The sequence below is a fragment of the Euprymna scolopes genome, chromosome 21, assembly GCF_053919585.1.
Source record: "Euprymna scolopes isolate OS-2025 chromosome 21, ASM5391958v1, whole genome shotgun sequence".
In the NCBI taxonomy this organism is placed as follows: Eukaryota; Metazoa; Mollusca; class Cephalopoda; order Sepiida; family Sepiolidae; genus Euprymna; species Euprymna scolopes.
Genome location: NC_136502.1, coordinates 110,001,585 through 110,015,113, shown reverse-complemented (window position 1 = coordinate 110,015,113; position 13,529 = coordinate 110,001,585). Strand labels below are relative to the sequence as shown.

General features: G+C 34.3%; 1 protein-coding gene across 2 annotated transcripts in view; it reads left to right on the top strand.

Moving 5' to 3' along the window:
* The window catches only part of LOC145242981 (protocadherin-19-like), a 146,940-nt gene extending 134,466 nt beyond the window's left edge, over positions 1-12,474 (top strand). For both annotated transcript variants that reach the window (XM_080106095.1, XM_080106094.1), the window contains one exon: positions 9,416-12,474. In XM_080106095.1, coding sequence (XP_079962221.1) covers positions 9,416-9,457 — 42 coding nt within the window. In that variant the 3' untranslated portion in view covers positions 9,458-12,474. The remainder of the gene's footprint in view (positions 1-9,415) is intronic.
* The last annotated feature ends 1,055 nt before the right edge of the window (positions 12,475-13,529 follow it).

Below are 13,529 nucleotides of genomic sequence, written 5' to 3'. Positions count from 1 at the left end.
CTTCCCTCTAAGTCATACTAAAATAAAAACAATCAACTGAGCCTTCAATCATGCAAGATAAAATCTCGCAATTAGCTCATCCATTCCATCATTATTCAGGATCTGTGTGATTTGTACTTTTAGATAAAAAAAAAAAAAAAAATTTAAATATCAGTAACAAATCGCCAGTTGTAAAACTATTTGCATATTAAGTAAAAGGAAAGCTGTCGATTATAATTCTGTCATATTAATTCTCCCGTGTTAATCAACTTTTGAACATGACCCAAGTTTCCCATACCTTGACATGCCATTAAATTTAAAACAACTCTTTTTTTTTTTCCTATCGATTCTTTTGTCTTCTACCTTTTTTTTTTTTTTTATCCCTATCGATTTTATCCTTTTGTCTGGCTTCTTCCATTCTTCTAACCCTCACCACTTTTCTTTCTTTTTTTTTTCTTCTTTAAATACATCTGTTTGCCCCAAACAAGACGTGCATAAGGGCTACTATGATAGGGGCAGGATTAATAGAGGGCAACTTTTATGCGGAGTTAGATATTAAGATGCTTGTTCACATTACATTTAAATTTCTGCATTTCTGGTGCAGTCAGGGAAACGGAGCAGGGAAGGAATTTTTTATGGAAATTGCTCCAGACAATGTATGAAGCCACTTGAGTAAAAAGAGCGAAAAAAATAGTACTTCAAAGTCAAAAACTTACCAACTTGTTGGATGGAATAGTAAAACTTACCAACGTGTTGGATGGAATAGATTCTGGTCCCCATAAAAACAGCAATTCTTCCTTTTTTGTCAGAAACATTGCTCCTGGAATGAGAGGACTAAAGAACAAAATAAGGAAAGTGAATGTTACGCAGCTGCTGGAAGTAAACCCAAGATTCACTTTCTACTCTCCTCTAATGGCGAGTTGTTTGAGGAAACTAGCTAAAACAGTTGAAAATCTTTTAAACATCTACAATGAAGAGATAGAATAACAGTGCCCACAACTGGATGACAGTACCCGATAATTGACAACAGTGCCTGCCAATCGAAGACAGGCGATTTTATTTTGAAGCAGTCCAATCAACGCCGACAATTGTCATGATGGACAATGACCGATTGTTGCGAAGGGATCCTGTGCTCAAAATTCTTAAAAACACCACTACACACCAGTGACAAACCAGTGCTAGTAGGCAGTGACAGCCAATTTTATTTTGCAGCTGCCAGATTTAGGTTGATATTGGTCATGGCTGCCAGTGACCAATAACAACCGCTATGAACTGGCAGTGACAGTTGCAAAGGTAAGTAACTGCTCTAAAACAGCACTAATCACCAGTAATCACCAACAATGACAGCCAATGGATTCCTCTAGCTGTCACTACCAAACAATGCATGACAGTGAAAGCCAGATGATTTCATTTTGTCCGCTGCCGCCAGTGCTCACAATTTTCCAGAGCCAACAGTGGCTACCACTAGCAACCGCCTCCATCTCTTTGCGTTAATATTTTTTTAACTGTTTATCCATCATCAGTTATTCAAATGACTTGAATATGATAATGCACTAGATAATCATAGGTTGATTTGTTTTTAGGGAAGAGTGCTTTACGTAATCCATTATATTTCTACTGGGCAACGCTGGTACCCAGGCTCTGCTAGTATCTCTCATATCCATTATTCATGTTTCTTACTCAAATTAATTAAAATTTGACTTTAATTTTTCTCTGAAGTTTTACAATAAAGAGGTAATGTAATTTATAAAACTCACTATCCCTGTCTGTCTCCATATTTTCAAACTCTATCAGTCCCGAAACTAAAAATCGCAGAGCAACGTTAGGGGCCTCAAATGATTGGATTTTTTATGGACCGTTCTTTTATGGGTCTGTAATCAGTTAAAATAGTTTTTAATGGTCAAAAAGGGGGTAAAAATTGGAAAAAATTGTTATACATTTTGTACATTCATCTTAGTTTATTTTTAATCAGTTTATATTCGTGTCACTTTGGCACAGTGGTAACGTCACCAGCTTTGAATGCTACAGTTTTGCTTTCAGTTTCGATTCTAGCTAATGGCACCTGAATATATATATATTTTTTTTTTACTTTTGAAATCACACCTCTATAATAATAGATACGAAATCTGGACAAATTAAAATATCATTTTTAAGCGTATTTTACGACTGGGCAAAGCCCCCCCCCCCGCTAATATGAGCTATGCAAATGGGTTTTATTTTATTGTACTGTGCAATTATTCAACTTTTCACATTTATTTTTCAAATTTTATCAGATTTTGTTCAAATTGGCAACTTTTTAGTCGCATGCAAGCGACTCTATAAATCACTCCGTCGGTTTGTTTGTCGGTCTGTCCGTAACATTTTTGTGCTTGGCATTTTTGGTTAAGATCAAAGGTCTGTTGTTAATAGATGCTGTTCTTAGTTTTTTGAGCTTTTCTTGGCCTTTTGACCAAGGGGAATTGTAAATATATGTTTTTCTTTTGTTTTTGTTTTTTTGCTTAAACGCTGGTAATTCATTAGTTAGCTTTAGATTCCACAGAATGAATGAGTTATTGTGGTAAATGTTGCCAGTCAAGAGTAAGTCGCCAAAGACTCCAATTTTTATTTTTGTTACAAAGAACCTGCAACACTCCCCTCCCCAGATCTTATAGGGCCTTGTGCCTAAGTTTGTTTTGTCTATTGGAGATTTTACTTTTTTAAACTTTTTAATTTTATATTGAAATTTTTTTTAATTGTAATTTTTTCTTTAAACGGAATAAATTAAATATGAAGATCAAAGTGTAATATCTGCCGGAGCAGATACTGCAAGCAAAGACCATATGTGGGGCAACTCCACATATAAGACCTTGGTCAATGTAGGAGAAACCCTTCATACCAATTGTCACTATCCAACTCCCCTACTCCCCGGAAAGTTGATCCCCATTTCCCCTTCACTCCTCACATTAAAAATCGGCCTTGTGCCTAATTTGCTCGGTGGGGGAGCAAATAAATACCCTTTTCTCGGCCTTTTAGCCAAGATCTAAGTGTAATATCTGTTCTTACTACATGCTGTATGTTTGTAACTTTGTGATATAAAGTGGGGGGGTCACTTTTCTGTATTAATTTAATGTAAAATGATCACCCACTTTACAACCAGTCAGTCTCAAAGCCATTCAAGTCATTCTCCAGATCATTCAAGTTGTTTTTGAAGGATTCCAGTTATTTTTTAAAGCATTCAAGTCATTCTTAAGGCCATTCAATTCATCCTTAAGTTCATTAAAGTCATTCTAAGTCATTTACTTTTTATTTATTTAAGTCATTTCAGCCCATTTTTCGGTCATTTAAGTTTATCTTTAAGAATTTCATGTCAATCGTACATTCACACATTTATTCATTACATGAGAGCATGCTGCGACTAATGGCTATCGGCCTTGTTTTAGTGGGACTAAAAATGGAAGTCTGTAACTTTTCTCAAATGGTTATGTAAAAGGCTTTTTTTTATTGCGTGTCCCGAACCGTCATTTTTTTTTTTTTTTTTTTTTTTTTTTTTGGAAAATGGCACATTATATAAAAACTAAAATGTAGAACTTGTTTTTTCTTGAGTGGGTTAATTCCCTGAAATATTTTCTTTTACAATTTTGTTCCTATTTACTTGCCTCCCCACGAGGGTAGAGTTAGATACAAAGTCGGTCTTTAATGTGGGGAAAATCCAGTTCCCCAAAAAGGGGCACTCTAGATGAGAACAAAAATTAAAATTGTCTTAGTCATGAAAGATTTCTTCTCCACTGATCGAGGACAGAAAAGGTGAAGTGTAGTATCGGAACAGATGCTACACATTATTCCTGGCCAAGTAAAGACTTGTAATATAAAAAAAGAGTTTTACATTGCTTAATGTTATTTCTAGTGCATGTCGACATTAACACTCATTTCCTTATGTACCGGTCCTGGATATGACCTTAAGCTTGCGGGCTTTGGGAAGTGTGGAACCACCCTTTAATTGCAATTGCTCCCAGGTCCACTTTGACCCGGAGTGGTAGTACCTGTAAGGGTCCCAACTATGGGTTAAATAGAAACGGACTTGAAAACAACAAATATATTCTATTAAAAAATTTTTCTTAAATGTTTGGATTCGGCATTAAATAACCTGAAAAGGGTTGATATGCCGTAAAACAGAAACAACCAACCAACCTTATGTACCATGATGCCCTGCTGTGATTTGATGTTTTTCGATCCTGAATAATATTTATCAAAATTGTTTTTTTTTGTTTTTTTTTATATGGGGGTTACCACTTATCAAGGCCCGGAGGCCACTCGGGGATAAGGTTATTGTGTGTACAGTAATCAATGGGATAGTGTAGTAATAGTATTGGAGAATTGATAAAGTGTCATTACTTAAGGGGGCGGTTCATCAGGAATTTGTTTGTTTTGGACTTAAAGACATCCAGGTTGAAGTTGGGAGGGAAACAGGCAAGCGGAACAGAGTTCCACAGGCGTGCAGTTCTAAGAAAGAAGTTTTGTTCATGTAATAAATAATTTTGTTTTCATGCATTCCTTCCGTACAAAATCTATTATATAAAAGGAACTTACATAACAAATACAAGACGTTTATTCATCATCAGCTGGTGAGTGAAATTCGATGTCTGCTAAGTTGCTACATTGTCATCTTTTCCTCGCCCTTTCGCTTCTAAGGAGTTTCGGCTAACTCTGTCAGTCTGCTTGACTAACTACTTCTCTATCCCGGACTCACTCGGACTCTTCTGTTTAACTGATTGTTTTCTAGTCTAATTTAAGTGTATATATTAGTTCTATACTTTTTTGTGACGTCAGCACGCGAGCCAAACATGGATCCCATGCATATGCTTCCAACACGTCACCTTGCAACACAAGTCCCAGATTTGTATTGTAAACCAAGTCACTGCGGAGCTTCCTTCCATTACACTACGATGCCCCCCCCCCTTGAGCAGGCAATCAATCGATTTCATTGGAAAATGGGTGATTTTGCCGATTTTGATAATAAAAATATGGGAGTGTGAAACATTCGTTGATTAACGCCGTTTTTATTTTTATTTTACCGAGACATTGGGGGTAGGGGGGGTACCAGCTCCCCTTGTCCAAATTGAATAGCAATTGTTTGATAAATGGAAAATATTTCCACATTGATCAAAGCTGATTGCTTTCGGACATTTCCGCCGATAGACAGAAAATGCTGCCAGAATTAATGTCACTTTTATTATAGGAAAAAGACTAACCCATATGCGGCGAGCGACAAATGTTGAATATTTATCTTCCCGAAGTCGAGCAAATTAAATAGACAGGCGAGCTCTGTTGTTAACTCTGAGATGTTACGATTTATATGTGATATAAAAAGTTTTAAAAAGTTGTGAACCGACCGACCACTTCTCTGAAAAAAGCCTTTTGTAGACATACAGAAAAAGCGAACACACATACATACATACATTTTCGCTTTTATATTTATAGATTAACAGATTATAACTTCTCAATCATAAAAATCAGATAGCATCCTTACTTTATTAGTCTAGTCATGTTGATTTGTATGTCTTATAATTTTTATATTATATCACAATTAATGTTTGTCAGGATTGACCACAACATTATATATGAGACTTTGAAGTGCTCATTTTTCTGTAATCTGTTTTTATTTTTAACTTAATTAAGTAATAATGTTCCCATAATACATGATTGCATGCAGCGGCCCTGCTGTTTTAAAATTGTAGAACCATGATAATCGCAGGAAGACAAGTAAAGGAGGTAGTCTCTTGTTGCCTTCTGTTTTGATTCAGGAGTACCCCCCCCCCGTGAGTTAAATGCGGCACCAGATACCAACCTGGAAATTTTGACTCGGCGCAGTACATACAGTGCCTAACCCATCTGGTACTGGCCAGGCTCATCGTTGCTTAACTTCAGTGATCTGGTGAGAACCGATATGTCAATGTGATTGTGCCGTATATTACTCGATCAGAAAAAAAAAATTATCTGCTAGATTCAGCTGTTGAAATTTTTCTTGCCAATAAATTTCTAGCCAGGTATGAAACTCAACTGCTTAGACAACAGTCGGCACTTTTAACTGTTACGCTATTCGGTTTCTGCAATCTATCTATATATCTATAAAAGTGAACGTATCTGCGTGTGTGTTTGTGTACATTTCCCTACGCAATAACTCTGTCAATTTTCAGTCTACAGACTCGAAATTTGATATACAGAGTACTGAGATTTGGGAAAATCTTTGTAATCCATTTTCGGTCAGAAATGTAGCTATTAAAGGGTCAAAGTTCAACGATTTGACCTTTGAGAACTCTACCAAACTCCTCAGACAATTTTGGGTATAAACACTTGAAATTTTAGATATAGGTTCCTTGGACATGAATCTAAATTAATAACTTGAGTTGAGCCCAAAACAATAAATTTTAAGGGGTCAAAGTTTTAAAAAAATTGACCGCCCTTTTTTTTTTGCTCAACATACACCTCCAAATACCCGGGCAACGCCGGGCACCCATGCTAGTATATATATATATATATATATATATATATATATATATATATATATTTAGTGGAGATGGTTGAAAAGATGGAATTGCCCGATCGTAGAAGACCAGATTTAAGCAAGGGTATAGAGTTTTATAATTATATAAATTACAATTGCATTGTGAGCCATTATGATTATTAGTAAAAATATTCTCCCCCTGATCTCACGAACATATACTACACTGCCATCTTCCTCAAAAGGAACTGGAAATCATTGGAAAGATGGTATCATGACAACAGAACAGATACCATAGTATTTTCATGAATCTGCCATTAAAATATAGTAATAGTATAGTTTTAGCTTTAGATATAGCAAATAGCAAATCTCTATTCGTAATGAATAATAACACAAGTATTAAAAATGAAAGGGTCTATTTTTTTTACTGGGTGGGGGTCACTGCTTATCAAGGCCTGGAAATCACTTTAGGATAAGAGTTAAGTGTTGGATAGATAATGAGATAACATGATCAGTTGTGGTGGAACTTAGGTAAGGTTAGATTATTTAAGAGGAACTTATTCAAATTAGATTCGCAAATGATCATGCTATAGTCAGCCGGGAAGCAGTCACAAAGTATTGTGTTCCAGAGACGGACAGTTCTAGGGGTGGGGACGCTGCTGATGGTATTTTTGTTTAATTTTAGATACAGATAAAGAATGATGGAAAATGCTGATGGTCGTTATAAGTGGACGAGTATTGTGAACATTTTACAGGGAGGGACCATAGATTGGAGCTCAGTCGAGCTTTTATCATAAAAGTAACAACAGAGGAGAGAGACTCGCAACGTCTCTTCTGTGAGAAAGAGGAAGTGTGGAAGCGAAAAAGCCATCAACGCTAGATTTCGAAGATAGTTTTGTACCCTGTTGAGACAGGAAAGGGGGATCCTTAGGAGCTCAATCCCAGATATGATAATAGTGCTTCATCTTAGGATGTATTTGACTCTTGTAGCGGATTCCGTTGAGAATGAGATACATGTGTGTGTGTGTGTGCATGCGTTTGTGTATATATATATTAGTGTTGGGACCATTAATCGGAATCAGAAAAATCAGAACGTTTTGGGGTATCGGAATCAGAATATGAGAAATCTCTGTCTATTTTCTGATGCCAAAAAAAATTTGTTTAATTATCTTTTTTTTTTTTATTTGATTTTGTTCAAAACAAAATCTTCCACTGCTCATAGTGAAATCCAAAATAATAAATATTTCTTGATTTAAAACTATTTGACTCTTGTAGCGGATTTCATTGAAAGTGAGCAACTTTTTTATTTTTATTTTAATTCAGTTAGTTTTGTGAGATCAAGGGAGCTAACTCCTTGAGCTAACACTTGTTTCCGTTATGACTTAAATTTATACCAGAGGCTCTTTTAAAAATAGATGTTGTTTCCTTCCAATTTGTCTTTCTTTAAGTCTGTCTTTTTAAATATTTTGTCTTACATCTGCCTCATTTTTCATATCTTGAGTATTTGAAGCAGTGAAGAATCTTTTCCTTTTCCTCAACAGACCAATTAAATATTTTGTAATTTAGTTTTCTGGTAGTCCTTGTTGGGCTTTGCTTGAGTCAAGGACCAGGATTTGGTTTGCTGGATTGTCCAGCTTAGTGTTGCTACCTACAGTAGTATCACTGAGAAAAGTTGCATTGTTATTTTCCGTGTATGACCCAGTGCGCAGCAATGACTAGGGGACTTTTTTCATCCTGAGTGCCATCCCACCAGTGTTTATTTTTGTGTACTATCTTATTTATAGTTTTTTTTGGAAAATTTGGTCAGGGTTAATTTCTTTTAATAAGCATCCTCAGTTTTGCACATCTTGACACACCTGTTTGTAAGGACATGCCAAGATATACAAATAAGACCCTTTACAGAGAGACCTAAGGCACACGAGGCCTGTGTCCAGTCGGCTTTCTAACTGTGTGTGTGTGTGTGTGTGTGTGTGTACATATTTATTAGAGTTGAATCCATTGATCGGAGTCAGAAAAACCGCTATCAGAATAGTATGACACAATCACGTTGACACACCAGTTCTCGCCATATCACTAAAGTTAAGCAGCATTGAACCTGGCCAATATCAGATGGGTGACCATTTGGGAAGGCTAGGCGCTGTATGTACCTTCTGGGAAGGTTGGGTGTGGGGGCCAGCACCCTTACCCTGAAAAAAGAACTCCTCGCTACAAATGCATCTACAAGAGTTGTGGATGATCTATGCCCCTCTAAAGAAACATCTGTGTCTATTTTCTGATGCCAAAAACAATTTATCTTTTTTTTAAATTTTATTTTGTTCAAAACAACATCTTCCACTGCTTGTCGTAAAATCTAAAATAATAAATATTTATTGATTTAAAACTGTTTGACTCGTGTACAGGTAGGGGCTTGTGGCAGGAGTGAGTTAGCAGCTAAATTTTGACCTGTTTAATTAGAATTATAGTAAAACAAATCACTGTGCTGAAATAATGTTATTAAGTTAAGCAACGTTGAGCCTGGCCAGTACCAGATGGGTGACCATTTGAGAAGGCTAGTTACTGGTAGGCTAGGTCAAGGAAGGTTAGCCGTAGGGTAAGCACTCCCTCACCCTGAAAAAGAACTCCTTGCTACAAAAGTTGTGGATGGCCTATGCCCCTCCAGGGGCTGAAGGCTATGGGATATCAGAATAGGAAAAATATGTGTCTATTTTTCGATGCCATAAACAGTTTAATTATCTTTTATTTTTTTTTTATTTATTTGATTTTGTTTAAAACAACTGTAGTGAAATCTAAAATGATAAATATTTATTGATTTTAAACTGTTTGATTCTTTTACAGGTAGAGGATAAAGGTGGGAGTGGGTTAGCAGTTAAATTTTGAGCCATTTAATTTAATTTTTTTTTTAATACTTAACAGTTGATATAAAATGATAAGTGTGGTTGATGTTTTTATGTTTTTCAGATTGTAACCCTTCCAGGCACTTTAAATCCTCCATGTCAGTGACCGACCAGAATCGACGTAAGAGTACACAAAAGAAATCCACTAAGCCAGAAACACCTTTCTACCCTGGAAACCCAAACCATAGTTCATCATTGAGGTCCCTCTGCAAACCCAACATTGGCCACATCCCTGATTGTAGTCAGTGGATCGATTTAAAACCAGCCGTAATAGACAATGGCATTTCAGGCCCTTATTCCCAGCTTTGCAACTTGTCTGGGAGCAGGAACATAATTTTTAACAATGAGAAAATGGCAACGGCACCACAACATCTTTCTTATTCTGACTATCTTGGTTAGAATTATATTCGTTCTCTGTTTTTATTTGAAAATAGAAATAATTTTTGTGTGGTCTCTGCTCAATTGGCATTACATTCAAGTAGCAAACTGTCTTCATTGTACTACTGGCACTACTGTGTATGGAAAATCAGGAACCACAAAAAATATATACACAAAAACAACAACAATACCTCTTTGAGAGGTTCTATGGAATTTCTTTTGCAAATATCAGGATGGATTTCATCAATTTTTTTTTTTTTTACATTTTTATTTTGATTGATAACCATTTGTTTTTAAAATCTTAAAAACCATTACTTAGTGACTATAACAACCAAGATGAGGAAGTCAGTCCGACAATCTCAATAAATAAATTTTAAAGAACTTCTCGTGAACCACAGAAAAATAACTACAGAAAAAAAAAAAAAACAATACGTCTTTGAGAGGTTCTATGGAATTTCTTTTTGCAAATACCGGGGTGGATTTCATCAATTTTTTTTTCACATCTCTTTCGATTGATAATCATTTGTTTTTAAAATCTTAAAAAAACATTACTTTTAAAGAACTCCTCGTGAACCACACACAAAAATAACTAAATAAATAACTATGAAAAACAATACCTCTTTGAGAGGTTCTATGGATTTTTTTTTTTTTTTTTTTTTTTTTTTGCAAATACCGGGGTGGATTTCATCAACTTTTTAAAAAAATTTTTTCACTTTTGGTTTGATTGATAACCATTTACTTTTAATTCTCAAAACCATTACTTTTAAGAAACTCCTCGTGATCAATATTTTTAACGTACTGCTTCAAATGGTAACTATATAAATCTTCTGTACAATTTCCCCAGTGATAAAACCAAGCAATTTCCTGAATATTTATGACACTTTTACAGAAAGACAATGGCTATTTCTAAGAAGCACTGTGCGTTGGCTTAAAATATACATGAACAATACTGCATATACAACAGCAGCAGGTGTTAAAGCCAGAAACCAATAAAACTACTGGCGAAAGAGAGACATACACAGACACACAGAAACAGAATATATTTTGGTTGCTCTGCAGAGATTCTCGTCATAACTTTTTTTTTTTTTTTTTTTTTGGCTTCCCATTCGTGTAGTATATTTTGAGTAATTGCTTCTAAGGCGACATTTTTCCTAGGCTTTAACTCTTACCTTCCCTCCTGAGTTTTTGGAACGATTTTCACCTTGACTTGATCGCTGATTCACAACCAGTGGAGAGAAACATGAAAAATCTCTTTCCCCTTTGCTCTACTTCCTATTCTCAGAGGGAGGGGAGGGTTAAGGTTTCAGACGGAGGAATTAAAACCACAGAATATCGGATGCAAACTGTTAGACTTATTTTTTTTTTTGTTTGTTTTTACTAATTATAATTATACTTTTTTTGATTCAGACAAATTTTTTTAACATGTTCAAAAAAAAAAAAAAAATGGGAGGGGGGTATTTTAATATATTGCAGAAAATGTGGCACAAGTAAATAAAAGTCTAGAATCATTGGATCAAATTTATTTGATGGAATATTTGAAGTTTCAAGCAAGAAACTGTGATCCCAGATTGGCAGATTCTCATTTACAAATATCTAATGAATAAGAATTCTATAATAGACATTTTTAAATTAGGCCATTTTGAACGCGGGAAAAAGTATAACATTAAAATATGCTGGTATAAATAACATGCAAATGTTGAAACCCATTAAATAAAAGAATGCTTTTTTAAAATTTAATGATTGTTTAAAATTTAAACCTATGACTTGAGACCAAACATCGGCGGATTACAAATTATATGAATTTGTACAAAATGCTATTCTATAATTGACATTTTGGAATCAGACTATCTTGAAAGGGAAGATAAATAAGATAAATAACAGTTCGGAAATGTATCTTTTTAATCAGATTATCCTAGAAAAAAATATTCTGAAAGATTTTTCATAAAAGGTGCTATCAGCTGTCAGGAATGAATTTTGGAATTAAAACAACTTTACATCATTTAAAAATGTTTTTTGAAAATCGTTCCAGACAAGGCATGAAACCACTTCCTGTAAAGCGCTAAAATAAAAATACTACTTCAAGATTAAAAACTTGCTAACGATAAGTGTTAGATGGAATAGATTCTGAGTCAGAAAACAGCAATTCTTCCTCTTTTGTCAGAAACATCACTCCTGGAATATGGAGACTAAAGAACAAAATAAGGGAAACAAGAGTTATACGGCTGCCAAAAGTAAACCAAACATCCACTTTTTACTCTCCTTAAATTATAATGTGGGGTGGATTTTATAAGAAACCCTTGAGAATCGAATCGAATAAGAAATAAATAGCTAATCGTATCTTCTCCAACCTTCTTTAAGATGTGATAATTGTCTTCAGAAGATTAATTGTAGTTTGGAAGCAGAAATTTGCAAGATAAGACTGATAAACCAGTTGGAGCAATCACTTTGATTGAATTGGACAATCTTGGAAGGTTTTGAAAGAATATTGGATATTCTATGCAAATTGTAGAAAAGAGAAAAAATGTGGAAAAGAAAATTTAAAAAAGAATTGTGAAAAAGGAAAAAAAACTTTTTTAATTGTCGCGAAAGAATAAAATTGTAGAAAAGAAAAAAGAAAAAGATTGTGAAAAATAAAATAAAAACGAATTGTAGAAAAAGAAAAAAAATTGTGTAAAAAGAGAAAGAAACAATTGTGGAAATGGAAAAAACCTGAAAAATTGTGGAAAAGGAAAAAATTGCAGATAAGCAAAAAAGAATAAAAAAGCTCAAAATTGTTTGTGATAATTTTACAAAATCTGAATTCATTCGAAGGCATATTTTGCGTTTCAAAGTAGAAACTGTGATTCTAGATTGAATGATCAAGTTTGGAATGCTAATAGTTATACACATTATGGATTCATTATCTACATTTTTGGAAATCAGAAAATCTTAGAGTATGACAAAAAATATATTCTGAAGCATTTTATCAAAGAAAACATGAGCCACCAGCCTCCATAAAAACGGTTGGGTCACTGCAATAAAATAACTTCACATGGGGTAAAATAATAAATTTTCAGACTCTTCAAGTGATGAATTTGCAGGTTCATATTGATGGACCAAACAATCATCCTACAGAACAATCTTGAAAGTTAGGTCAAAATAAAACTGTGCAACAAAGTTCATGTTCCTATGTCTAATAACACTGTGTAATAAATTTCATGTTCCTATGTCTAATAACACTATGCAATGAATTTCAGGTTAAAAATCATACATGCCATATAAGACCTGTTTCAATGTAAGAAAAATATCGTGATACTAAATCCGACCATTATTTCTTTAGATTAGGCACCGATTTCAAGTACTGTATATCATATTTTATTATTATTGGTTATGAATGAAAAACACAGAACTGTTAGTTTAAACAACATTTTTCCTCTTAATTTTCTTGTGTTAAGTGTCATCCTCGCTTTTTATATTCCATTAGTAGTCTGCCAACATACCAGGGTTCCATTTTCATTTAAAACGATTCTCCATCATTGAAATATCCTGATGGAATATATCGCTATGTTCGTCACTCATATCACCAAGATTCTCTGCAAAATTCTCGAAAATGACAATTTTTCAAAAAAAAAAAAAAATTAGTTTGACTAAATGAAAACCAGAAATAGATTTTTCATATCATTATGCATATAAAAATGGCCACAAATGCCCCGTGCTTTTTTTTTAGTGTTGCACAATGTCACTATATACTAATGACATTTTTAAAAGAAAAAAGACAAGTTGCAGACGACTGAATAAGAAATTTTCCATTGTATAAAATA